A 25,029-nucleotide genomic window follows, 5' to 3' on the forward strand; every position below is an offset into this window, starting at 1 on the left:
TTCTCCAGGTAAGGCAGGAGCATTTAGGACCTCTCTAGGGACTCCCTCCAGGAAGTCCCCATTTACTGCCCACCCCAACAACCTCTGGTTCAGCGAACCTCTTTCCCCAGGACTCCAACCAAAGTCCCAAGAAATGCTGTGATTGGCTGAGAGTTTGGGTTACAAGCCCACCTTGAACCAATCACAGTGACTGATAAAGGTAAAAGGCTCAGGGTCAGTAGTGCATCCCAGCCTGGACTAAAGGTGAACTTGGAGACAGAACTTGCCAGAGTCAGAGCAGCTGTCCATTAGAGGACATGAACTTCCAGTCACTTGGAGTAAGCCAGCCACAACCTGAAGTTCACGTGTCCTCCTTTGCTAAATGAAATGGGACAGCCAGTTTAACTAGAATTGCAGCACATCATTTTTTAGCATAACTATGTCCCAGCTATTAAAGGGGACATAGTTATGCTAAAAAATTATTCACTGTTGAAATTCAAGTTTAACTGGGTGGCCACTTTGGAAAACAGTCTGGCCTTTTGTCATAAATTTAAAACATAGATTAACATACGACCCAGAAAGCCCTCTCTGAGGTGTTTGCCCAAGAGGACAGAAGCGTACAGCCACACCAAACCTTACACTCTGCCCTTATAGCAGCTCTGTTCCCAAGAGCCAGAAAATGAAAAAACCTGATTATGGCATATAAACCAAATGTGCTCCATTCACACCACAAAATATCATTTGATCATAAAAAGGAATGACGTTCTGATGTTTGCTACAATGTGGATGAATTTTGAAAACATGATACTGAGTGGAAGAAACCAGAGAAGACCACCGGTGATCTGCGGGCTGCATCGGTATGAAGTGTCCAGGAACCGCCAGTCTCCGGAACAGAAAGCTGATCCGTGTCCCAGCGGCTCGGGAGGCTGAGGCAGGAGGATCGCGAGTTCAAAGTCAGCCTCTGCAACTTAGCGAGGCCCTAAGCAACTCAGCGAGACCGTCTCTAAATAAAATACAAAATAGGGCTGGCGGGGTGACTCAGTGGTTAAGCACCCCTGGGCTCAAGCCTCCATAAGAGAGGGGGAGGGAGGGAGAGGGAGAGAAAGCTGATTGGTGGTAGTAGTCAGTGCTGGGGCGGAGCATGGGGAGTGGCAGCTACTGGGGTTTCTTCTGGGGTTGGGGAAAGCGTCCTGCGATCAGATGGTGGTGGTGTTTGTGCAGCCCTATGAATATGCTAAAAGTCATTGCATTGCCCATTTTCAAAGGGTGTATCACTCTACCCCTGAGACACACCCCCAGCGCAAGTATGTCAATTTTACAATTGTATGAGAAAACTAAGCGTTCCCCGGGCATCCTGTATTTTTATATACTCGATCAGGCCACCATAAGGTGGTGGAATCTTATAGCATTTTTGAGATAAATGACACTTCCTAGGATCCCCTACCACCTGAAAATACACTCCAATGTCCAGTTTGAATGGGAGAAGCGGTGGGCCGGGAGCCACCGGTAACGGAGCTGCAGAAACGGTGGATCCCAGGGAAAGAGAACGCGGGAGTTCTCTACGGACATGGGGTTTCTCCCAGCCTAGGTTTCTCCTTCTGCAAAGTGGGGCTGAACAATTTTCATCAATTGCCCGTGAGAGCTGATGCTCTTGAGGCCAGTAGGCAGGTGCTCGCTCAGCCTTCGGTAAAGGGAGCCGGCCTCAAAAAGAAACCGGCAACTACCGTGGCCGTCCATCTGTGTAGAGTTTTGTCGGAACCAGGGCTAGGAGTAGGCGAGGTCGGGAGGCAAGGTGGTACAAGAACACCTGTCTTTAAAATATCGATGTTTGGGGGGGCTGGGGTTGTGGCTCAGTGGTAGAGCACTGGCCTAGCATGTGTGAGGCACCGCCTATAAATAAATAAAAATAAAGGTCCATCAACAACTTAAAAAAATGTTTTTTTAAATGTCGATGTTTTGTTCATCATGAACATCTTCATTTCGATTTTTAAAAAATTATTGCAAAATATTATTCCGAATATTATTGCTGAGTTTGGGGGAGTGGGGCTTAATTTTTGCGCTTGCCAGTCTTGCTGCGTGCCCTGGGGCCCATTGATTAACCTCTCTGAGCCTCAGTTTCCCATCTGCAAAATGGGAATGAATAACGCTCACTGAGTTCTGGGAGGATTCATTACAAAATACTCACTGGTGTTTTGCGACTGAGCTGAGCCTGGAGGGGCGGGGCCCGCTCGCCCAGTGGGGGCGGGTCCTTCCAGATGGGCTTCCCGGGGAGGGGTGGGGTCAGACCGCATCAGCTGACCGGCCTGGCCAATAGAGTCCGGGGGCGGGGCCTGGCGGGCCGGGGCGGGGCCGGGGGCGGGCCCGGCGGCTCGGACTCGCTGGCCATGGACGAGTCGAGCCTCCTGCGGCGCCGCGGGCTCCAGGTGAGGCCTTTGCGCGGGCGGGCAGAGGGCGAGGTGGAGCGAACCCGGGTGGGTGCCGGGGGCGGGGCCTCCGCCGACCGCGGGGAAACTGAGGCAGAGGGCGGGGCGCTCTCGGGTCGCGCCCTTTGCCCGGTTGCATCTCCAAGTGCTTTTTTGCCTGATGGGAAGGAACTGTCCCCATTTGATAGATGGGGAAACTGAGGGTCCGGGAGATCGCGAGGAAGGAAGGGACAGAGGGACCGCCACTCCCCACCAGATGCTCCAATAATAATATGATCCACAGCAGCCCGAGAGCCGAGCGCTCACCATATGTTCATCGTTGTGTAAATCCTGTCACTACTGACATACTTCTGACATTAGTACACGTTAGTGCCTGCCTGGGTCGTGGTTGTGCCACCGTACCCCAGCCTCAGGTCACTTCTAGAGCCTGTCGGGGAGGTTGGGCTGTCCAGGCATCCATTTATCAGATCAGGAAACTGAGATCTAGCCTGGGAAAGTCAATAAGCAGCGTTCACCCAACCGGGACCGGATGAAATCCCGTGCCCTTCAACAGCTCCCTCTGGGCACAGTCCCCTGTGTACCAAATACTCGTGCGACCTGGAGAGTGAGGGGGGGGCGGTTATCCAGGACTCAGTTTCCCTGTTCCCCAAAGAGTCCTGCTTTCCAAGCTTCAGGTACCATGTTTATGTTGGGAGGATGCGTCACTAAGAAGTAAAAACAGAGCTGTTGGGACAGCAGATCCCTAAGCTGGAACCTACCCTGGGGGGTACATGACCCAAGAAGGCAACTCTTTTGACTTTTCTGAGCCTCAGTTTCCCCATTTATACCATCTGTAAAATGGGAATTTAGATGTGGCTCTTGCTCTCTGGGCTCAGACCAAACCGTTAAGAAGACACCAGATTTGCAGGTGAGGATTTGGCGGCCATCATCTACCAGACCAACATTTATTGAGCACCTACTGTGTGCCCAGTTCTGGAAAGGCAGCAGGGTATTCCACAACCTCTGGACCACATAAGCTGCAGGGGAGGTAGATGCCTGAGCAGCGCTGACCCCACAGAGTGGTGAGCTCTGATGGGGGACTTCCAGGCACAGGGGATAGAGAGGGTGACCTGGGACAGCAGAGGCAGCTGCGGGTGGCAGGGTATTTGGGGAAATGAAAAAGGCTGAGGAAAGCTGGAACCTAGGGAGGACAGAGCAAGTGGCTTGAGGGTGGAGGGCCGAGGCCAGTGTGGGAGAGGGGCAGGCAAGTCCCTGGTCCTCCAGGCTGCAGGCCTGGGAACTTGGCAGAAGGTAAGGAGAAGACACCTGGGGGGTGGGCAAGGAGGGAGGAAGCAGAGCGGGTCAGAAACACTGCCCTCCTGGGGCAGGGAGAGAAGGGGTGCAGGATGGGAGGGGAGAAGGCCAGAACAGGACTGGGGGACCTGGACAGAAAGGAGGGGGCGGGGTGGGACTGGCCGGCAGTGGGGTGTTGTGGGGGTGGGGCAGGCCCTGCCTGGAGCGCCAGTTAGATGCCAGCCCCGCCCTCGGCCTCTTAAAATAGAGAAACCGCCTCCGGGTAGGAGAATGGGGGCGCTGCTGACGTCAGGCAGTGGGACCTGTTCCATGGGGGGGGCAGACGTTCCTGCAGAAGTCCTGCAGTTACCAAAGGAGAAACTGAGGCTCAGAGAACAGTAACCACCGTCCATTCTCCCAGGACAGGTGACAGTCAGGATTGGAACCCAGGCAGGTCCTGCTCCCAGTACAGAGCAACCCGGGCCTGCATCCCAGCAGGTGGGGGGATCAGCATGGATTGCCTGGGCACATGGTGAGGGCATTCAGGTAGAGCACAGAGTGTGCAAAGGCCCAGAGGTATGAAGCCACACCGCTGTGTGGGGAAGTAAACAAGGAGTCAGTTCTTAGCGCTAGAACCGAACCAGAGGTGGGAGCAGGCAGCACTGATTTTTAAGAGGTTAGACTTTCTCCCTAGGGTAATGGGGAGCCATGGGAGGTGCTGGAGCAGGGAAGGACCCAGACATATCTAGGGACTGAAAAGACTCTTCTGGAGCCAATGGGGAGCAGGGACAAAAGCCAGGAAGGAGACTGGAATAAAGGCCAAAGTGGGAGAAAATTATAATAATTATAAAATGGCAATAACTGTTCATATTAACTGTTCATATTAATTCTCTTCCGAGCTGGAGTGGTTGGTGCTATTAGTCGCATTTTTCAAAAGGGGAAACTGAGACTCAAAGAGGGAAAATAACATCTAGGCGGCCAAAGAGACGGAATTCTAACCCACGTGGCCCATGACAGTGCAGGAGCGCAGGTGTCTTGGGTCTTTGATCCCGTCAATCTCCTTCCTTACATGGAACCCCTGTTCAGGGAGGTAACATCTTAGCCAATCAGGTGGCAGGCCCCTGATGCGAGCCAATCAGATTTCTAGGAGGCCCAACATTGCTGAAGGTCAAAGAATCAATTCATAAAAACTCGGAGAAGCCCCGTGGACTCCAGTCGGGCGCTGACTGGCCAATTCAGAGAACAGCGGGCGGCATCCTGTCCACTTAGACGGTGGCCCAGTGAGGGCAGCTTCTGACCTGGCCCGGAAGCAGTGGGTCAGGGAAGGAGGGGACCGCTCCTTCCTGGTTTGGGCTAAGCTCAGCTACTGCTCCCATTACTTACCCCGGCTCCTTTGCTTCACACACGACAGAATTTCAAAACTCCAGATCCCCAAATAGAGCATCCCCAGGACAGAAAAGGTGACCAGGACCTGTAACTGGACTTTGTCTCCCTTGCTGCTGGGAGGCTCCCTGGAACGTCCCTCCTTCAAGGCGACTCTGATTCTCCTCCTCCAGGAAGCCCTCCGACTGGAGCCACGAGATCCTTGCTGATTTTCCATTCCTGGCTCCATCCCCACCGCCACCCTTTGCACGCGCTGTTTGAACACCCGGCGCGATCCAAGATCCCCTGCTCCAGCAAGCCCTTGGGTCCCCTCTCTGGATACCTCCAAACCCTCCTCTCCCTCTGGCCCCTCCTACTCCCTCCGGTATGGGATGCCCGCGTCCTGCTCCCTCACCTCCAAATTGGGGGATTCTCAGGGTGGGACCGAGGCTGGGGGACAGCATCACCCAGCCAAGCGGACACCCTAAATAATACGTTTAAAGGGCAACTCCAGGGTCGCGGTGGGAACCGCATTTGTCAGGAGCCATTCGGTAGGGGAACAGCCGGCGAGGAGGGGGCTGCGGAGAGCAGACGGTGCGGGAGCGGAGGGTCGGGGGCGGTGCAGCAGAGGCTGCGTGGGTCCGACTCCCTGCGGAGCCCTGGGGGGGCTGTCGCCTTTCCCTCCGTTCTCTCTGCCACTTCGCACCCTCGTGTGTTTGGGAGGGAACTGACATGGCGCTTATCATCGCCGTCATGAAATCATGATCTGGGTTCTGGGGTGTCCGGTCTCTTCTCCCAGCGCCAGAGCCTGAACTGGCTACTTCTGGATTCTTCCCCAGACTCGACAAAACTGCGCCTCAGTTTTCTTTCAGATGAGAAAACCGAGGCACAGAGGGGTTAAGTGGCTTGGCGGGGGTCACACCGTGCTGGAGTAGGCGGCTGGCCTGGGAACCACAGGAACTTTGGAAGGAAAAGGCTGAGATGGGGTGCCAGGCAGCTGGCAGCCCTGGGTTCGGATCCTTCCGTTGCAAGCCAGACGGGGTGCGGGTGGGGTGGGGTGAGGTGGTAGGAGGTCCCACCGCGATCCGAGGAGACAGAAAGGAGGTCCTAATGACCTTGGCGGTGGCGAAGGCTCCTGGATCCGGGACTGCTTGCTCTAACGGTAGTGAGCTGTCCCGGGGGTGTCGGGGGATACCTCCGCGGGGTAGATCCTTCTCCCAATCGGTTTCCTGGGAGCGGACCTGAGGGGGACCACCCAAACCCCGCCACGCCTTCTCCTGTTCCCCCGCGGGAGACCCTGCCAACCCCTCCCAGCCGGGTCGCCAGCGCCTGGCAATTTCCGGCCCCCTCCAATTGGCTGCGGGGGCCGATGACGTCATTGGTTGCCATGGCGAACACCCCGCATCAGGACGTGGGCAGCCTGGAGCCCACCAAGGTAAAAATAGTCGTGTGTCCCCAAGCAGCCGCCCCAATGTGTTTGTTTGTGGGGGGTGTCCCGAGACCTAGTTTCCCACCTCCCCCTCTGGAGAGACGTGGGTAGTTGGCTTCCCTCTGAGCCTCAGTTTCCCAACCGGAAAAAACGACCCTGCACCTGGTGCATAGTAGGCGCTCAGTAAGTGGGAGTCAGATTTACCAGGATTGTGATAGCTTCCGCATAGGCCCTTGCTGAGCTCAACGCGAAACACACAACAAAAAAAATAATGCTTGATCTTATGACCCCAGAATCCTCCTAATGTTATCTCCAAATTCCAGATGGAAAATTGAGGCCCAGTCTCACAAAGCACTCGCACCACCAGAAGGAAACATGCTAGAACTGGAGGCAGGTCTGAAGGCCCCTAGAGTCTGAATTTGTGCTTTTACAGAATTAAAAAAAAAAAAAAAAAAAAAAAAATCCTCTTGGGTAGGAGCCCTCTGAGGGTGAACTCTGGAGTCACAGTGGACCACAGCTCAGGGCTTTCTGCCTGCCTGAAAGTTGGTGCAGGCCGCTTTGTTGAGCTCTAAAAGGGAAGGTGAGGCTGGTGCAAAGGCCCTGAGGCAGAAGTCTGAGCCCAGTGTGTGGAATGAGTAGAAAGAAGGCATTGGCCTAGAGGGAAAATTGAAGGGATGATTTGGGGGTGCTGCTGGGTCAGGGTCAGGGTTCAGGCTGGATTGCAGCTCAGTGGTACAGTGCTTGCCTAGCACTCATGAGGCACTGGGTTTGATCCTCAGTACCACATATAAATAAAGTAAAGGCACTGTGTCTATGTATGACTAAAAAAAATATTTTTAAAAAAGGGTCAGGGCTCAAAGGGCTTGTCTTCCTAGGGATAAGCCCCATTTTTTTGTCATTTCAGAAGGAGCTGAGCCTGCCACGCCGAGGACGTGGGTGAGTTCATCTGGGGTGGTGGTCGGGTGGGCTCTTGTCCTGTCACTACAATGCTTCTCCCCTGGGTCCTGCCCTGGTGTGTATGGAGCGCTTCCTGAGCATGCGGGAGGCTGCCCAGCAACCTGGAGGCAAAAGGCCTTGATGCAAATAAGGAACCTGAGCGCTGGGGAGTCTGACCTCAGGGCTTGAGGGCGCCCAGTTGGGAACGGGGACCCTCCTCTGCATCTGGAGTCCAGACTATGGAAGACCAGCGCAGCACACCGGAACCAGCCTGGGCGCCTCCCCAGACTCACAGCTGGCCTCTTTTCAGAGACTGAGGTGGAAAGTTGCCTTCCTAAGGGTCGCGTCGGCATTCCTGTAGGTTGCCAGTTTGGGATCCCAGAGCTCAAGAGCAGTTGGTTCCGATCTTGCCCCACTTACGGTGGGAGAAACAGAGCCCCAGAGGGAGAGGGGTATGTGAGGTGGCCCACCCTCTTGGTGAAGCCTTCGCCTGAGTGGGGGTGGGAATCACTCAACAAACATTTCTGGAGCACCTACTGCGTGCTGGCTCCTGTGTGGGGCATAGGGCTCCCAGAAGCAAGGGAATCCCACACCTGCCCCTGGAGCTCGTGCTTGTGGGGAGGGAAAGTGATGTGTGCTGGGGAGAAATTAAACGGAGAAAGAGACAGAGGGGGATGGCCGAGATCTAGCCTGAGATCTGGGGGCTTTTAGGAGGAGGTGACCTTGAGCCTACATCTGGAAGAGGAGGAAGAGTGGCCCGGGAAATTCTGGGAAGAATAGCATGCCAGGTGGAGGTTAACAGCATGGGCAAAGGTCCTGAGGTGCAGAGCAGCTTGCATTGGAGGAAGAGCAGGGAGGCCGGGAGCTGAACGGAGAGAGGGAAGGGGAGATGGGGGGACAGAAAAAGGAGGAGGTTCTGAGGATGGGGTCAGAGTGGCGCCTCGCCCAGGCCACCTGCTCTTGTTGGAGTGGGGATGGTGCAGCTGGTGGGGAGGGGCCTCAGGGCCCCAGTAGGGACGGGACTCAGACATTGCCCGGAGGGCGGGCACTGTCCCTGGCCTTTGCCCAAGCTGGGGGCAGGGTAGTGGGCAGTGAGTCGACCGCGGAGGGCAAAGTCCAGGGCCCTGGGGCAGGACGGCGCCATAGACCCCCTGAGGAGTTGCCCCCTCCCTGCCACCTGTCCCGTGCCTGACCTGGTCCACCCAGGACTCAAGGGGACGCAGAGCAGGTCCCTTGATCTGTGCGGTCGGGGCTGAGAGGGAGGGGCAGCTGGACTGGGAGCGCCAGAGGGGGGCGGTGCAGGGACAGCTTGGCGGAGGAGGGGACAGTGGCGCTGAGCTCGGATGTGGATTCAGGGACCGAGGTTTCTAGCAGAGGCAGCCGCACGAAGCTACGGCCTGGAGGCGCGCGCGGGCCTCGGGTCTGCGCGGCGATGCTGAGAGCAGTGGCTCGGGCGGGGGACGCGGCGACGGGGGCTGGGCGGGGCGCGCGGGGATCCAGGGTGCCGGACTCCCCGGGGCCGGGTGAGGGCGGAGCCGGGCCGGACGCAGGGGCGGGGGCGGGCGATGGGGCAATCGCGCCCGCTGAGGCGGCGGTGACCGCCCTTCCGCTGGGGCCGCGCGGCTGGGGACCCGGGGACCCCGCGGCATCCGAGCCCTCGGGACTAGGGGGCGGCGCCCACCGCCCCTTCTCTCCGCCGCGCGACCCCTCCTGCCGGCCCGGCTGTCGCGCAGGTGCCGCGCTCCCAGCCCCGCCCCGGGGCGGAGAGAACCGCCCCCCGAGCCCCCGGCGGCCCAGCCTCCGCGCCGGGTCCGCCGCGCCCGCCAGGCGTGCCGTCCCTCCGTCGGTGTCTGTCCGTGCGTCCGATCGCGCCACCCTCGTGGCTGGGGGGTCGCCAGGAGGACGTCGGTACCCTGGCCGCGTAGACGCGGCGCCAGCCTCGGCATGAAGTCCCGCAGGGACAAGCTGCACATCCCGGCGCTGACCCTCGAGTGAGTGCGGAGCGGGGCGGGCAGGGGGCCCGGCGAGACACGATGACAGCCTCCCTCCCAGTCACCCCGCGTCCCGGTTGGTGTCGCCGCCTCCGAGGAGCCTTCCCGGGTCATCCGTCCGGCCCCTCCCCCCGGCCTGCGCCGAAACCCAGAATCCCGGGCCTTGGGACCCACAGCCCTGGTCTGGTCTTCGGATCCGGCCACACGCAGGGGCAACCGCCAGGTTCACCGTCCCCGGCCTCTTCCTTTGCAGTCTGTCTCCGAGCAGCCAGAGCCCGTCGCTGCTGAGCCCCAGCAGCCCCTGCAGCCCCTGCAGCCCCTCCCTCGGCCTGCACCCCTGGAGGTAAGTGACGGCGCTGGCGGCACCCCAGGGTCTAGGCAGGCTCCGACCCAGCCTTCTCCCCGAGGTACCGCAAGCTGCCGACGCCACCTCCCCGGCCTCGGTTTACCCCCCTTCCTGTGCTGCCAGGCGCTGGCGCCAGCATGGGAAATCCCATTTGCTGGCCTGGCCAGCAGGCCCTCCACCTGACAGGTGGCCACGCGAGGCCAGGCTTGAGCTGTTGCCCAAGGACTTCCCCCAGACAGGTGCGAGATTCCCAGGCTGCTCAGGGCCACTCTGGGCAGTGACCTCGGGCCCTACGTGGCCATCTCCTCCCTCTGAGCATACACACACACCCACCCCAGGCCTGAGCCTGTGCAGGAGCTGAACCAGACAAAGTGGCGGAGGCACAACAGCCCAGCTCCCCTGAGGGCCAACCCTGTTCCAGGTCCTGCCTTCCCTCCCCAACCCTGGCAGGGAGGTCCCTCTCTCAATCCCATTTCCCAGCTGAGGAAACTGAGGCCCAGAGTAGGTGCTTATTCTTCTGATTTGTATGGTATGTCTGGGGGCCAAGAATCATGGCCAGATATGACGCCAGAGTCTGTCAAGAGTTTGAACCACTCTGTGACTGGGCAGGTCTCAGGGTCCTGCCCCTATACCCAGGGGTGCTTAACCACGAAGCCACATCCCAGTCCTTTTTAATTTCTTTATTTAAGGACAGGGTCTCACTAAGTTGCTTAGGGCCTCACTAAGTTGCCGAGGCTGGCTTTGAGCTCAAGATCCTCCTGCCTCAGCCTCCCAAGTTGTTGGGATTACAGGTGTGCCCCACCTCCCCTGGCCTTTCCACAGGTGTTTAACAAGAGAGAACAACATGGAGCCCACACTGGGTGCCCGGCAGTGGGCAAGTTACTGTCAATCAATCAGCAAGTGCTTATTAGACACCTACTGTGTGCCTGGTGCTGAAGGTCTAAATGTGAACAAGAGAAACGAATTCTTCCTTCAGGAAGCTATCTTTTGGCATGAGGAGGTGGCAGTGAGGAAAGGAGTAGGCAAACAAGACCCAGTCAAGTGGGAGACTCTTGGGGAGTTGCTGTTGGAGCCCAGGCATGGACAGATCTAGGGGAAAATTGGCACAATGCAGTAGGAACTGGATATGCAAAGGTCCTGAGGCAGGATGAAAAATCTTAAAGCCTCCATCATTGTTTTGGGGGAGGAAAAGGTCTTCTGGGGACAGGAGTGGATGTTGCAGAGACAGAGAGGTAGGTAGGGCAACATTTGGACAAAAGACAGTAGGAAGTGGAGCAGGTTGACCCATCCCATGGGAGGAGGGACTGCTGTCACCCCACAGAGTATAGAAGAAAACAGGCAGGACGTATTGCCCAGGGGCGCCCTGGGACAGTGTCAGGCCAGATCAGATTCTGAGTCCTTGGCCTCAACCCCAGTGAGGACAGGACCGGAGGGAAGAGCCCTGGGCTGGGCTGCTGACCAGGATTACCAGGAGGAAATGGAGGCAGTGTGGGGTCCAGGGAAGGCCACTGGCGGCCTCACTCACCACCAGAGGGCAGCAGAGCCAAATCACCTTGGGCCATGCAAGGAAATGGGTCCCTGCCTCCCTGCCCTCCAAGCACCCTAGGAATAAACCTTCATTTGTCCCCTTAGCTCCCAAGACCCTGGAGGCCCTGGTCCTGGTCTCCCTGCCCCATTTCCTTCTCATAGTCTCCCCGCGGCTCACTCTGCTCTAGGGGGGGCTGGTCCAGCCCCAGGACCTTTGCATCGCTTCCCTCTGCCCAGAGCTCCATTCCTTCCTTTCTTTGTCTGCCGGGTCTCCATCAGGCTCTCAGGTGGGAAACTGTGCCGTGCCCGCTTCTCTCCAGACCCCGGTCGGTCCCTTAGGCTTGTTTCTCGCCCCTGAGCCCAGCAGGAGTGTGGCTGCCCATCTTCTTGTGTGGTCACGCTGTTTTTCTCACTCAGAGGTTTGGGAGCCCCCCAAGGTCCAGACCTGAATTTGCTGTGGTCATGCCAGATCCTTGGGACAGGGCCTGGTATACAGCAGGTGCTCAGCTAATGCTTGTGGCATGGGTGAATGGAAGACAGCTGGAAGGGTGTCTTCCTGTGAGGGTGGTGGTCGAGATGTGGTGTTGAGAAAGATGCGAGTTGGACCCTCGGGGACGAAGAGGCCGTTCCAGGCAGGAGCAGCATCACAGAGGGACACTCCCCGGACCTCGAAGGCTGAGGGCTGGAGCAAGGGGGCTTTTCTCCCGGGGGCTCTGGGAGCCCTAAGGGGTCCCAGGGGAGGGCAGAGGGCTGGGGTGGCCCGACTAACCTCCAGTCAGGCCTGAGTTCTGCCCACCCCCTGGGGCTCTGCTGTTGACAGTCCCTGGCTTGAGCGGAGGGAGGCACAGGCTGAGGTCTCAGAGTGGATGGGGTTGAGAGCGGAGCCTGCAGAGGGGTGCGCTCAGCCCTGCCATTCCGCTTGGAGCAGGAGCCATGGGCGGGGTGGCCTAGGAGGGGCACAGTCTGCCGGGCAGGGGAGGCACCTGAGGTCAGTCCTCCTTTTATACCCATGTATTTACTGTGGAACTGGGGACAGAACCCGGGGCTCTTCCACTGAGCCACGTCGCCAGCCATTTTTCTTTTTTTCAGACAGAACCTCATTAAGTTGCCCAGGCTGGCCTCAAACTTGTGATCCTCCTGCCTCAGCCTCCCAAAAAGCTAGGATGACGGGGGCGTGCTGCTGCACCTGGCCAGAGACCAGACTTTCAAGGCGGGCCATGCGCTGTGGTGGGCACTGAGGCCAGATGGGCGCTGGAGAAGCAGCTGCTGGGGAGGCCAGCGCAGGGGGCGAGTGTGAGGGCGGTGGGGTGGCTGGGCATCCCTGTGGCTGGCGACGAGGGGCGCCTTGTGTACCAGGTGTGTGCAGAGGTGTGTCCTGCACACCTGGGTGGGGCCAGTGGCTCAGATGCAGCGACATGATGTGGAGTCTGTGGCTCCATCCCCAGGATCAGGAGACCCTGTTCCCTGTGTCAGGCTCAGGCCAGGTGTGGCCTCCCCCGTCCCTCTCTGCACCTGGAGACCCTGAGTGACTTACCTCTCGCTCTCAGAGCAGGTCCAGATGTATGGCCCGCTCTTCCTGGCCCCACCGTAATCTAGCCCCAGTGGTCCCTCCCAGGTGCTGTCCGAGTCCCTTGCTGGCCTCCTGTCCCTTCCTACCCTGTCCCCCACCATCCCTGCTCCCCGTGTCAGACATGGCGGGTTTGCAGACTGCACCCCTTCCCTGCTCCGACACCCCGCTCCCTGCTCTCTCTTCTGCAGCCCGACAGTCCCTCCCTCAGCCCTGCATGGGGCACTCTCGCTGTGGATGGCTGCTTCCTTCCCAGGGTCTCTGAGAGGTCCCCAGCTAAAGTCACCATGTGCCCTCGTGACACCCTGGCTCTCTTTCTTTCTCCCCTTTAGCATTTGGCATTATCTTTTTCATTTCATCAGTTTCCCTTTGTCCTCTGGCCCCCACCCCCAGGCTGGGGGCCCCTGAGGGCAATGTGGTGTGGTCTGGTCCCTGCTGGGTCTCCAGAGCTTGGCACGGGTGTAGGCATAGAGTAGATGCTCAATATATGCTTGTTGAGTGAATGCACGACCTGATATGGGTGTTTGAACTCCAGGTCTGGAGAGCCTGGGGAAACACTCCAGGGTGGGGCGCCTGGGAGTGGCACTGGGGATGGAGGGGCCCTGGCAGAGTGTCTGGGAGTGACTTGTGAAGAGGGATGAGTCAGGGCTCTACACAGGGTGCCAGCCCCCAGCTGTGCCCCCATCTCCTCTTCTCAGATATGGAGTCTGGCTTCAGAGTCAGGCCTAAGCTGAGCTTCAAATTGTCCTGGCCCAGGAAGAGGCAGCCCTCTGAATGGCTTCCTGGCTTCCAACACCTGGCTTCCTGGGACTGTCCTGAGAGGAGGAAGGAGCCATTTCTCCTTCCGTAGTGGCATCCATAGTGAGCACACACAGGACCCCAGCCCAGTGCCAGGCACTTTTCCTGCATCTCCAGTGCAACTCTGCATTCCCTACAGGTCGCGCGATAGATGCAGAAACAGGCCCCGGAGTTAGTGTGATAACGTGTGAAATATGTGTGGCATGGGTGAGTGGGAAGCATTGTGGGTGCCACCTGACATCTCACGCCGGAAATCCTGGTGTCCGCCGTTTTCCTCCCATTTTACCGTTGAGGAGGCTGAGGTTGATGGGTGACTAGCTGGACTGAGGCCCTTTCCCATTACACACAGGCTAGGAGGTCAGAAGCCCTGATTCATTCTGCCAAACGCTCCCTCTGCTAGTCCAGTGCTGGGAGAGGCTGGGACTCCAAGGAGCCCTAAGCCAGGAGAAGAAAACACCCGGACAAACCCAAGACAGGGCTGCCTAGAGGAAGGGAAGCTGGATTTTGCCACGCTGGATTCCAAGTGGTGGAGCCAGAGTGGGCGTGGAAGCCTGAGCCAGGCCAGGACGCTCGGGTGGGTCTTGAGTGCCGCACTCAGAAGGGTTTAGCCCTCCGGGAGAGGGAAGGGGACAGTGATGGGATTCACATTGGGGGAAAGGAGGCGAGAACCCCCGCCCACGGTGGAAGTGCCGCCTACGCCCCGCCCCCGCCGCCTGGGGCCCTAGTAACGCCCCGCCCCCGCCGCCTGGGGCCCTAACAACGCCCCGCCCCCGCCGCCCGCGCCCCTGGTAACGCCCCGCCCCGCCGCCCTCGACTATAGCAACGCCCCGCCTACTCGCCGGCACGCGGGTCCGCCGGCTTCGCTTCCGCGTCGCTCGCCCCGCCCCTGCGGGCCAGGCCCCGCCCCCGCACTCGCCTGGGCGGGGTTCCCGCCGCGCTCCCGGGCGCGCGTTTCCTCCTCGCCCGCCCCCCGCCCCCAGCCCCGCGGCGCCCCCTGCCCGGCCCGGCTCCGCGGGGCTCCTGGGGCTCATCCCCGCCGCCGAGGTGCGCTCCCCGCCGTTGCCGGCTGCGCCCCCGCGCCTCCCCAACCTCGGGCGGCGGCGGCCGCACAAAGGGAAGCAGCATGTCCGACCCCAGCTACTGGACGGCGGTGGCGGCTCCCGGCCATCGGAGCCGCCTGGCCAAGGGCGCGCTGCTGCAGCGCTCCAAGAGGTAGGGGGCACCGCGCGGGCAAAGGCGCGGCGGGCGACCGAGCAAGTACGAGTTGCCAGACGTGTGACCCGGCGGCATGGCAGGGGCCACGGAGGGCCACCGTGTGTCTGGGGGAAGGGGGAGAACGTTTTGGGATCGACTGTTCCCAAGGGTCCCGGGCATCTTCCCTTCGCTGTCTGTCCCCGGTGTCTGTTCGCTGGGGTCGCAGCTGGGGTGGTGACAAAGGCAGCAGCAAGTTGGGACCAAGTCGGGATTCGAACCCCGGTCTCTAGGACTGGGCAGAACTGAAGAGACGCTCTGAAACACTGAAACTGGTCTGTCCCAAGGACCCATTCAACGGAAATGTTGGCTCAGAAGCAAATATTTTCTGCAGGAGGCTGGCTGTGGGTGGGATGTCAGGACTAAATCGCTGGGGTTAACCCCAGGCAGAGCTGGGTCTCTCTTGGAGGGAGCTGTGGACTCTGAGGACCTGGGTTCAAGTTTCAGCTTAGCCGTCTCCCGGCAGTGTGGCTCACTATGATCCTTCACCCCTCTGTGCTTCGCTTTCTCTTTGCTGTTTCTGTTTGCCCAGATAGACAAAGTCTGGGCGGTGGGACCAGCTGCTGAAGGACCATCAGTGCTGAGTCCAGGGCTTGGACTCTCCTCGGAGATCCTGGGGGCACATGGAGTGTTTGTGTGTGTCACAGAGATGGGGTACATTAAAGGGGCCTCAAGGCCCCATTTCCTGCCAAACTCTTATTCTCTGTTGGGTCCTGGGCTCCATATGGATAGTTACTGAGCGCAGCTTTGCAAGGTCCTGAGCCTCCCTTCTCCAGGGAGGGTTGTGTAAACAGTTGGCTTTCGATAGATGCTGGGGAAGTGAATGGATAATGCCCAGTTCTCCTTTGAGACCTCAGATTTGGCTGAGTTTCCAAGGCCTCGCCTGGGAGCCAGAGGGAGGCCAAATGAGTGTTTTTTCCAAATGCCATTGGAAGTGGCAGCCGGGGCAGCAAGCGCGGTGGGCCGCAGCCACAGGGTGGAGGATGTGGCGACTGGCGGGTGTGTGTGTACACATGGGGGGTTGGCAGGAAGTTTGGCAGAAACTGCTGGTTTCACTTTTGTCTCTATACCTCTCAGGCTAGGGGACAATCTCTGTGGCTGTTGATATCTGTGGGCCTCAGTTTCCCAGTCTGGGAAATGGGTGCAGTTAATCTCTCCTACCTTTTGGGTATGTTGGGATGGGTACATGTGGGCGTCTGGATTCTCTCCAGAGGCATGGCCTGCGTGCCCACTGTGAGTCAGGGTCCTAAGAGCATTGTCCAGAGAAAGACAACATGACAGGCACCCACCCACCCGGGGCCTGCAGCTGAGCAGGCGTGTGTGGGTTTCACGGAGTCTTCCCACCATCCTTCAAGGTATACAGATGGGAAACGGGCTCCAGAAGGAGCCACACGTGGGCCCTCTTCCCTGCCTGGGTGTCGCCTGTGTTTACTGATCATGCTGGCTCGTGCCTTGGCCAGCAAGGGCTGTCCCTCCTGCCTGGGACACCGTTCTCCTCCCTCCCAGAGGCCCAAGCCTGACTCCCTCCCGCGGTTCTCCTGCTGAGCTGCGTTGGTGGCTGCGTGGGGGTGCTGTGCTGGGAGCAGAGCAGCGCGTTGCCGGGCGACTGCCGGGGTGGGGGGCAGGGAACTTGTCACTCCCGACTTCCCTCTGCCGAGGCGGGGGCTGGGCCAGGGCCCAGGTGGGTCGAGGAAGGCCAGGCAAGGTGACAGAGGCCTGTGCCAGGAACCCAGTGGCCAGGTGGGACATGGGGTGAAGGCAGGAAAGCAGGCGGGGGGCGAAGTGAGGCGTGCCCAGGGAGCCGGTGGACTCCTCCGGTTCTTGGTCATGTGCCACTGGCACTGGGGGTCCTGAGGAGGATCAGGGCAGTGTCCTGGGTGTCTCGGTCCAGAGGTGTGAGTGCCCAGCTGCAGACGCAGAAGCCGAAGGCTGGGCTGGGTCTCCTGGCCATGTGTAGTGTCCACCACGAGGCCGGAAGTCCAAGCTAAGGACCATGGGGGACCAACTGGTTGGCGGGTGTTGTGGGAGTGGTCGGGCCCCATTTCCGCCCTGCGGCAGGCAGAGCTGGCCACACGTGTGCGTGTGCTCCCAGCTGGGCATGTGGTCCTCTGAGCCTGCCGGCCTGGGCCAGCCATCTGACCTTGTCCCTTGCTACCCGACAGCTGCCGCAGTGGGAACCGGAAAAGCTTGGTGGTGGGAACACCCTCACCGACTCTCTCCAGGCCCCTGTCGCCACTGTCCGTCCCGACAGGTGAGTGTGGAACGGGGCGCCACAGGGGTGCCCGGGACTGTCTCTGCCCACTGACTCAGTTTCCTGGCCTCCTCCTCAGCAGGCAGCAGTCCCTTGGACAGTCCCCGGAACTTCTCCGCTGCATCGGCCATTAATTTTCCCTTTGCCCGGAGGTGAGTGGTCGCTGGCTGCAGGGGACGGTGTCAGGCAGGGCCCATGCTGGGTGGCTAGATCATTCTCCTCATTCGCCTTTTCCCCTCCCCTGACCCCTGCCTGGTGGTGGTGTCTCCCTCTGGCTCCTGCCCCTGGCAAACAATCGGCCTCCAGCAGCCACGTCCCACGTGCGGACAGGTAATTGCAATGAGCCCCGGGGAGGGGGAGGGGCACCGGCCTGACCCAAGAATCAGAAAGGCACTCAGAAGTCACCAATTCACTGATGAGCTGATGAGCACCTGTAACGTGTCAGGGACTTGGATTGCACTATTCATTCAACATTTATTGAGCACCTGCTGTGTGCAGCACCTTCATGTGTGAATGGGAGGCTGGACTTTGACCCTGGAGGAGTCCTTGATCTGGCAGGGGCAGCCAGCGTGTCCCTTCGCAGCTACAAGTCAGAGGTCAAGGCTCAGATTGGGGGCACAGTGGCAGCAGTAGCCAGGGAAGGCTTCCTGGAGGAGGCAACAGAGGCCAGGAAGGAAGCGTGCCGTGGATGGGCCGGCCGTGTCCCTTCTCAGCCTTCTCAAGGTCCTTCTTCCAATGGAGCCCTGTTCTGCCAGCCCCAGTACCAACCCTGAGTCCCCGCAGGCTACGAGCACTGGGCCATCCTGCCACCTATTCTCGTTCCCCTTTCCAGGGCAGACGGCAGAAGATGGTCCCTTGCGTCTCTCCCGTCTTCCGGCTATGGAACCAACACGCCCAGTTCCACGGTTTCGGTACCCACGGCTCCACCTGGGGGGCGGGGGGAGGCGGGTGCCGGGTGGGGAGCACACATCCTTGGTATTTTTTCAAGGTGTCAGTTGTCCAGTGAGCAGACACCTGGTTGTCCCCTCCAGGCCCCACTCTGGTCAGTGGAGGGAACAGACCCAGCTTTGGTCCCAGTTAGCCCCCAGTCTGGGGGACACAGATTGCAGGCCTGTGAGGTCAGGGTCTGACCAGAGGGAGATCTGGGGATGGAGGCAGGGCGGGCTTCCTGAAGGAGGGGCGTCGGGTGGGGTTTTGAGGGATGCCCAGGAGCTGGGTAGGAGCCTTGACCTTGGGTGCTGGCGGCTCCAACCCTGACCTCCCACCCCCCAGTCCAGCTCGTCCTCCCGGGAGCGCCTCCACCAGCTTCCCTTCCAGCCCACGCCAGACGAGCTCTGCTTCCTGTCCAAGCACTTCCGCAGCTCGGAGAGCGTGGCTGATGAGGAGGGCGGCCACCGCTCACCCCGCCTTCGCCCCCGCTCTCGCAGCCTCAGGTGGGCCTCGACCTCTGGCCCCGGGCCCAGCTCTTTCCTGGGCTGGCTTGGGGACCCACACTGTCACTCCTCTCCACCTCTGACCCTCAATTTTGGCTCATAGCCAGCCCCCTGGCCTCTTCCTCTGGGCTGGGGCTGGGTCCCATGTCAAACTGTCCACCTGTCCCCCTTTCAGCCCTGGGCGCACAACAGGGACCTTCGACAATGAGATCGTCATGATGAATCATGTGTACCGGGAACGGTTTCCCAAGGTGAGCCGCGCCTGGTGGCCAGGTGGGCCCAGCACCCCCACGCTGCCGTCCATCCACAGCAGCCTGTCTTTCTGGACCTCGTGTTGCCTGCCCGTCTGTCCCAGATCCCCCTCCTCCCGGGACACTGCTTCTCTGCCCGCCATCCCCACCGTCACATCGCTCCCACTCAGCTTCTCGGCCCACAGGCCGTTGCCTGGCTGTGACCCGGTGCCCCTGTTATCCAGGCCACGGCGCAGATGGAGGGCCGCCTGCAGGAGTTCCTCGTAGCCTACGCGCCTGGTGCGCGGCTGGCGCTGGCCGACGGCGTCCTGGGCTTCATTCACCACCAGATAGTCGAGCTGGCCCGAGACTGCCTAGCCAAGTCCGGCGAGGCCCTGGTCACCTCCCGCTACTTCCTGGAGATGCAGGAGAAGCTGGAGCGGCTGCTGCAGGACGTGGGTGGCCAACCCGGGGGGGGGGGGGGGGGGGGGGTGCTGCGCAGGGCGAAGGGCGTGGCCTGGGCTGACGCCACGCCCACTCCCTAGGCTCACGAGCGCTCGGACAGCGAGGAGGTGGGCTTCATAGTCCAGCTGGTGCGCAAACTGCTCATCATCATCTCGCGGCCGGCGCGGCTCCTCGAGTGCCTGGTGAGTCCCCTCCCGCACAGCGACGCGAGAAGGAGGCCGCGGCCGTCCTGCCGGGGTCCAAGAGACGGTGCCCAGTGCGGACTTGAAGGGGACACAGGGAGCTGCCCTGCTCGGGTGGGCGACGGTGGAGGGGTAGGGGTGGGAGCCACGTCTGGGGGCCTGCTGACCCGCTCTGGCCCCCAGGAGTTCGACCCGGAGGAGTTTTACCACTTGCTGGAGGCTGCTGAGGGCCAGGCCCGGGAGGGCCAGGGCATCAAGACAGACCTGCCGCAGTACATCATCGGGCAGCTGGGCCTGGCCAAGGACCCCCTGGAGGGTGAGCGTGGAGGGGCAAAGGGCCCAGGGAGACCAGTGGGAGTCCCCGCTAGACCACCACACTGTCCTGCCCTTCCCTGTGGGGAAGTGCCCCAGACGCTGGAGTCAGTTGTGTCCTGTGTCTTCAAGTGCAGCCTCCCATGAGCCAAGGCAGGGCCCTGGCTCAGTGGTAGGCACTGGACTGGCCCGTGAAAGACCCTGGGTTCCGTCCCAGCACTGCAGGGAAAAAAGTTGTGCTTCAGCCTGTGCCAGGTGAGCACCCGGAGTCCCGGGCACTGGGGAGCCGACGGGGAGGGTCGGGAGCCTGGGCAGCAGCACCATGCCTGCCGTCTCACAAAACCAAGGAAAGGTGGGCCCGGCTCCCTGGGCACTTGCACCAGGAGGAGGACCTGTGAGCAAAACAGTTGATCAAAACCCCCCGAGTACCTGGGGTGGGGAACCCCGATCTAGTGCCAGGGGAGCATGGGGTTGGGCCTGGCCAGGCGGAGTGCTCAGGGGAGACTGGGAGGAGGTGACGGTGTTGAGGCTGAAGCCTGCAGGCTGGGCAGGGGGCACTGCACTGGCAAAGACCCAGGGCTTGGACTCTGCCTGGGGTGGGCAGGAGCCGAGGGCGGAGGAGACCTGGAGGGAGGCAAAGGGGCGGGCAGGGGCTGGACATGGTCACGACCATGGTCACTGGCCCGTGTCCAACCCATCGTTGCTATGGTAACCCTGTCATCATTCCCATTTAAAGCTGGGGAGAGTCAGGCTCTGGGAAGATGAGGTGGGACAGAGGGTCAAACCCAGGTGAGCCTGAGGCCGGACCACGTGGACACTGGTCACCACTGTCCTGCTGGGCCTCTGACCTTCTGTCTGTGGAATGGAAATGCAGCAGGTGGCGGTGGAGGGCCTGCCCCGTGGGGGTGGCAGTGAGTGGCCGAGGGTTGTCTACCGAGCACTCTGAAGTGAAGGGAACCATGAACAGGAAGGGGCTAGGCCTGAACCCAGGCCTCCTCAGCCCGAGGCTCTGTGCCCGGTCCCAGCCTTGCTCCGTGACCACGAGACAGTGAGCCACCTTCGCCACTCAGCGGGGCTGCCCCCGGCCAAGCCCTGAGCTGGGAATCCCGAGGCCTGCCCATGAGCAGCCCCCGAGTGGAGGAGACATCTCAGCCTGAGGGTCAGAGCCCTAGCCATCTGGAGCCTGGGCTACCCGCTGACCCTTCTAGAAGGTTCCTCAGCCATTGCTTTGTCCAGCCTCTGGGTGTGGCTCTATGGTATCTGGATCCTGGTCAGGATCCAGCCCCACGGTTCCTGGAGATGCCAAGTGAGTGAGGGGCAAGGAGCCAAGCCCCGTTCAAGAGTCTTCTCTTAATTTGTAGAGATTGAGCCTCTGAGTCACCTCGATGAAGGACAGCCGCCAGCACCCGAGTCCCCAGAGGTCAGTCACGCAGCACCGGGCTCCCCTCCTATCTGCTCTTCCCAGAGCAGGCCAGGCAGTGGCAGGAGGGCTGGACTGGCTGGGGTCTTGTGTGTAATAGGTGCTTAATAAACACCTGTGACCCGGGGAGAGGTGGCAGCAAGTGGACCTGCCCCTCTGTGGAGCTTGGGGCAGGGCTGGGCCAGAGCGGGCACTGGCAAGGTGAGCCTGGACAGAGGGGTAGGAGTCTGGCAGGGGAGGGCACCAGCCCCACAGGGGGCAGGTCCTGATCCCCTCCTGTCCCCTAGAGCCGAGCCCTGGTTGGCCCATCCCGAAGGAAACCATGTGAGAGTGACTTTGAGACCATCAAGCTCATCAGCAACGGGGCCTATGGGTGAGTCCTCAGGTCCCAACCCATTTCTCAGGTGGGCAGGCGGATGGCTGAGGCCAGGCAGCCCTGTTCCTTGGCAGCTGGACTCTGACCCTCATACCTGGGCAAAGACAGGAAAGCTGAGGGCTGCAGAGGCGGGAGACGCACGGCCAAGTGACTGCCCCGGATGAGCCCCGAGCAGGCTGTACCCGCCCCAGGGCGAGAGGACTCCAGGGGCTCAGGAGGCCGATGAAGGAAAAAGATGACCTCAGGGCAGCAATAGCCTGCAGCGAGCATCACGCAGGTGGCGCCTGGACAGCTTTGCCCAGAGCAGTCCCGCATCGCAGCCTGAGACCTCTGGACACGAGGGTTATTTCCTTCCCTCCTCCTGGGGATTGAACCCAGGGGCAGCGACCAGTGAGCCACATCCCCTGCCCTTTGTGGCTTTTATTCTGAGACAGGGCCTCACTGAGTTGCCCAGGCTGGCCTCGAGCTTGTGATCCTCCTGCCTCAGCCTCCCAAGTTGCTGGGATGACACAGTTTAGGGCGTCACCATGGAGACGGGGAGGGGGACAAGGGGACTCCCAGGGAGAAGGGTGCTGGAGCGGGGTCTGTGTGGCCTGAGGCTCTGGGTGAGAGGTGCAAAGGGCAGCACCCGCAGTGCCTCCACATCTTTATCTGACCTGGTCAGGAGCCAGGCGGGTCCCACGGCCTCTGTGGCTCCCTCTTATTCGGACAGTGTTCCAGTCAGTCAGACATGGGAAGTCTGAGTTGGATGCCAGTGGGCTGTGGCGGGAGGGTCTCAGCCTGGCGTGAAAAAATAACCAGCCCAGGTGGCGGGGAGGCACAGGCAGGCCAGGTGACAGGTGCCAGTTAGATAGGTCTCAGGACGTTCCGGCAGCACAGTGGGTGGTGGCACCTTGCAACAGTTTATTAAATATTTTATATACATCCAAAGACAGAGGAGTTTACATTTATGTATTTTTTAAAAAAGAAGAGTTCTAAGGCTCCCAACACAAAGAAATGATCATTGTGCCCAAGTGCGGTGACTCATGCCTGTAATCCCACTACTCAGGAGGCTGAGGTGGGAGGATCACAAATTTGAGGCCAGCCTCAGCCACTTAGCGAGGCCTATCTTAAAATAAAAAATAAAAAAAGGCTGGGGCTGGAAGCGGGTAGCAAATAACCCTGGGTTCAATCCCCAGCACCACACACATAAAAATTAAAACTAAAAAAAGAAATGATGGCTGTTCTTCCATCTTTACGAGTTGTGTACACGCACCCAATGAAAACACCGTGTCCCATAAAATAAGTACAATTATGTGTCAATAATTAAAAATCAAATAAACAATCCAGGGGCCAACACACAGGGCCATCTTTGGCTCATTTGCATGACAGTCTCCGTTGGTGGCCTGAACCCACGGTGGCTTCTTTGGGAGGGGCCTGGTGGAGAGAAAGGGGGTGGCCAGGAAGGCACAGCCCGACAGGCTAGGTTCTGGGTTGGGGTTGGGTCCTGGCACCCATTGGAACCTGGGTCTCAGCAAGCTGGCCCCACCTGCAGGGCTGTCTACCTGGTGAGGCACCGCGACACGCGGCAGCGCTTCGCCATCAAGAAGATCAATAAGCAGAACCTGATCCTGCGCAACCAGATCCAGCAGGTCTTCGTGGAGCGCGACATCCTCACCTTCGCCGAGAACCCCTTTGTGGTCAGCATGTTCTGCTCCTTCGAGACCCGGCGCCACCTGTGCATGGTCATGGAGTACGTGGAAGGTGCGCTTCCGGGGCGGCCTGCCTCCAGCCATGCGGGCTCGCCCCACGCCCGCCTGGAGAAAATGATTGTGGGATCAAGCCGAGGTCCGCCCGGCCCTCTGTGGGGCTCCAGCCCGCCTCGGGAAATTCTCAGGAACCCCATGCTGGGAGTGGGCTGGGGGAGTCGGGAGAGGAGGACGAGGATGAGGTGCCGTCCGCGGTGCTGGGCCCCCCCCCTATCGGCAGGGTGCGGCATTGACCGGAAGGTAGGGAAGGGGCACTCGTGGAGTCGGTGGTGTGCAGAGGAGAGAACAGGCACTTAATAGGCGCCTGCATATGTACATGCACTCCTCCCCCAGGCGGTGACTGCGCCACACTCCTGAAGAACATGGGCCCGCTGCCCGTGGACATGGCCCGCATGTACTTCGCGGAGACCGTGCTGGCGCTGGAGTACTTGCATAACTATGGCATCGTGCACCGTGACCTCAAGCCAGACAAGTGAGCACTCGCCAGGGCTCCCCTCCCCGCCTCCCGAGGGCGCTGGGGGCGGGCCCTGACCGTCTGTGGGCGGGGCTTGGAGCCCTGTGTGCTGTGTGGCTGGGGCGCAGGCTCCCTTGCTCAGGGGCCCCACCCATCTCAACTACGCAGGCGTCAGTAGGGCCCCTCTTGGCTGGATGGCAGAGAACCTGCACATGCAGAATACCTGTTGTGTACAGAGGAGAGGACAGGCACTTAATAGGCACCCGCTGTATGCAGGGAAAGGTCTGTGTGCTTGTGGACGTGCTGCCACTCAGAAAGAGAGGTACGCAGTTGGATGCACAAACGGCATGGCAGGAGAGAGCGTGTACTCAGAGCCGCTGCCACAGAAGGAGAGAATGTGCACTATGAGGCGCCAGCTAGGGAAGGACACGCCCTTTGCAAGACTTTACGTGTAAAGCAGGTGACTGGGTGGGTTAGTCTAGGGATGAAAGACAAGGCGTTCCCTGAGAGCCTTAGGGTGTTGGTTTCCTTTTCGTATCTAGTAAGAACCTGCTACATGCCTAGGTGATGGGGAGACCCAGCACTACCTTCTTTGGAACCCCTGTATGATATTAAAGCATTTATTGAGCACCTTTGCTTTATTGAGCATCTGCTGTGTAGAGGAGAGAGCCACCTACTTAGTGAGTGCTTTCTGTGTGGGAGGCAAGAATCCTGTGTTCCCAGCTTCGTGCTGTGTGGAGACACCCGCCTAGTGTTGAGAGCCCCATGCATTTGGGCATGGCGGTTTGTAAGTGGCCTAGAAGACGAAGCAGATGCAGTTTGACGCCTGCTCTGTCTGGCCTGCTCTCTGGAACCCAAACCGGAGCTGGAAGAGCTCTGCGCCCTGACACTGGGCTTGGAAAGCAGTTCAGGGCGGGGTGTCATCATGGGGCACCTGCCTAACCTGTGCAGGCCCGGGACATCCCCAGCACCAGGAAGGAAAGGCAAGAAGCAGCCGTACTGCTCACGGTAGGTGCAAACTTGCTTTCGAGATCCAGGGCACACAGTAGGTGCCAAATAAATGCTTCATTAGACCATGAACATACATAATGAGCTTTCCAGACATGTATTTTTAAGTGGCAAATGTGCCCAGAAAGTGCATCAAAATGCGACTCTCTGGAAGGTGCACGTGAGTCTGTCACTCAGCAGAACCCTCAAGTTCAAAGGCAAACAGGCAGCCATGTACATGGCGAGTGCAGGTTTGTAGAAAGTGGGTGCATGCACAAAGTGCACAGAAA

The 25,029-nt window shown here is 59.8% G+C and overlaps 1 protein-coding gene across 22 annotated transcripts in view; it reads left to right on the forward strand.

Moving 5' to 3' along the window:
- Positions 1-2,338: 2,338 nt before the first annotated feature.
- The window catches only part of Mast3 (microtubule associated serine/threonine kinase 3), a 33,845-nt gene continuing 11,154 nt past the window's right edge, over positions 2,339-25,029 (forward strand). Inside the window, exons 1-17 of one of the 22 annotated variants that reach the window (XM_047531596.1) lie at positions 6,142-6,471; positions 7,370-7,401; positions 9,135-9,392; positions 9,646-9,735; positions 17,044-17,132; positions 17,212-17,284; positions 17,439-17,462; positions 17,965-18,043; positions 18,405-18,565; positions 18,741-18,816; positions 19,041-19,250; positions 19,341-19,442; positions 19,626-19,758; positions 21,116-21,174; positions 21,462-21,547; positions 23,085-23,293; positions 23,632-23,770. In XM_047531596.1, the coding sequence (XP_047387552.1) occupies positions 6,406-6,471; positions 7,370-7,401; positions 9,135-9,392; positions 9,646-9,735; positions 17,044-17,132; positions 17,212-17,284; positions 17,439-17,462; positions 17,965-18,043; positions 18,405-18,565; positions 18,741-18,816; positions 19,041-19,250; positions 19,341-19,442; positions 19,626-19,758; positions 21,116-21,174; positions 21,462-21,547; positions 23,085-23,293; positions 23,632-23,770 (1,886 nt within the window). In that variant the 5' untranslated portion in view covers positions 6,142-6,405. Of the gene's footprint in view, positions 2,403-6,140; positions 6,472-7,369; positions 7,402-9,134; positions 9,393-9,645; positions 9,736-14,553; positions 14,843-17,043; positions 17,133-17,211; positions 17,285-17,438; positions 17,463-17,964; positions 18,044-18,404; positions 18,566-18,740; positions 18,817-19,040; positions 19,251-19,340; positions 19,443-19,625; positions 19,759-21,115; positions 21,175-21,461; positions 21,548-23,084; positions 23,294-23,631; positions 23,771-25,029 lie in introns of those variants that run through there. The other 21 variants (XM_047531597.1, XM_047531598.1, XM_047531599.1 and 18 more) reach the window with 21 other exon arrangements.

Source organism: Sciurus carolinensis, chromosome 17 (assembly GCF_902686445.1).
Source record: "Sciurus carolinensis chromosome 17, mSciCar1.2, whole genome shotgun sequence".
Taxonomy (NCBI): domain Eukaryota; kingdom Metazoa; phylum Chordata; class Mammalia; order Rodentia; family Sciuridae; genus Sciurus; species Sciurus carolinensis.